Source organism: Monoraphidium neglectum, assembly GCF_000611645.1.
Source record: "Monoraphidium neglectum strain SAG 48.87 unplaced genomic scaffold scaffold02405, whole genome shotgun sequence".
Classification (NCBI taxonomy): Eukaryota; Viridiplantae; Chlorophyta; class Chlorophyceae; order Sphaeropleales; family Selenastraceae; genus Monoraphidium; species Monoraphidium neglectum.
In genome coordinates, this window is record NW_014011223.1 from 2,268 (window position 1) to 3,729 (window position 1,462).

Consider the following 1,462-nt stretch of genomic DNA (forward strand, 5'->3'; position numbering starts at 1 on the left):
GTTGCCGTTGCCGTTGCCGTTGCCGTTGCCGTTGCCGTAGCCGTTGCTGTTGCCGTTGCCGTTGCCGTTGCCGTTGCCGTTGCCGTAGCCGTTGACGTTGCCGTAGCCCAGGTGTCGGCCTCTTGGCGGCGGCGCGCCGCGGTTGGCCATCAGCACGCGTGCATGGTTGGCGGCTGCGTCATCACGCTCTGCCAGGCGGGCCTCCTCTGTCAGCAGCATAGCCAGCAGCTGATCCTCGCTCACTGTCTGGTAGGTGAGGATGGTGGTGACCGTGGTGTACTCAGTCGGCAGGCTGTTAGCACAGTGGCCTTGAAGTCCAGGTCGGTGACAATGTGCCCAGCGAGCTTGAGGCGGTGGCGCAGCGACGAGGCCCTGGTCATGAACTTGGTGATGTCCTCTGCAGGGCTCTTGGACAGGCTGTTGAACTCGTTCTTGAGCAGCACCACGCGAGCCTCGTTGGCGACCGCGTAGGCCGAAGCCAGCTGCAGCCAGGCCGCCCGCGCCGACGGTGACGCGTCAACTGACTCCACCAGGTGGTCAGCCACTGCGAGGGTGAGGAGGGCCATTGCCTTGAAGTCCTTCGCCTTGAATGCTGCCCTGGACCGACGCGCCGCTTCTGCCGCTGCCTCAGCGGCCGCCGTGGTTGCTTTGTCGATGGGCGCGCCGTCCGCATTCACACCGGCCGCGGCGTTGGTGTCCGCCGGCCTGATGGCTTCGTCGCAATCTTTCACTACGGCGTGTGCCTTCATCTGAGCAGACCAGACGCCGTAGTTCTCTGGACCGGTGAGCTTGACGATCGTCGCCCTGTTCTCAAGGCTCGTCGTGTCCATGGTCGATTTCTGTTGTCCCTGCACGACGGAGGAGTGACTCGGAGGGATAATGAGCGCAGTGGTGGCGTGGAGAGGGCCCATAACCTGTTGATTTTCTGCCACAGCTGACCTGAGGCACAGTGTCGACCTGCTTTGCTGCACCGCAAAGCAGACACTGTTCCGCCTCTGCACCGGTCAGTATCCTGTGTGTTAAACCTTACTTGTGTGTTGTATGAGGGCATAAACATGCAATATATACTCCTCAAAGAGTGTCTCCTTGCAGCTTCGCCATAGCTGAGGTAGTGTGATGGTCAAGCAACTAGGCTTCTCTGCATGCTTCTCAGCAGCAGCTCCGCAGTGAGTCGGGCTGGACCAGACCAGCGTGAGCCAAAACCTACAATATATGCTTGTGGAATGGCCAGCTGACGCAGCTTGGTGAAAGGGCATCGTTTGACCGGCGCCCACTCCCATACAGCTTTGCTTGTATTGTGCTGTCATGTGTGCTGCCTGCGGGTGTGAATGATCACGTGTATGCAGATATAACAATCTCAAAGGCCTCCCGAGGCCCCGAGGAATCCCGGGGACCCCCTAGAGGTCCCCGGAAAACCCGAAGGATTTCCGAAGGAATCCCGGTTTTTGAAAAACGCAAATTT

The 1,462-nt window shown here is 59.6% G+C and overlaps 1 protein-coding gene across 1 annotated transcript in view; it reads right to left on the minus strand.

The window, feature by feature from the left end:
• The window catches only part of MNEG_10653 (hypothetical protein), a gene marked incomplete at both ends in the record, with an annotated part of 1,470 nt that extends 640 nt beyond the window's left edge, over positions 1–830 (minus strand). The window contains one exon of the mRNA XM_014040874.1: positions 244–830. Within this exon, the coding sequence (XP_013896328.1) occupies positions 244–830 (587 nt within the window). The remainder of the gene's footprint in view (positions 1–243) is intronic.
• Positions 831–1,462: the final 632 nt, after the last annotated feature.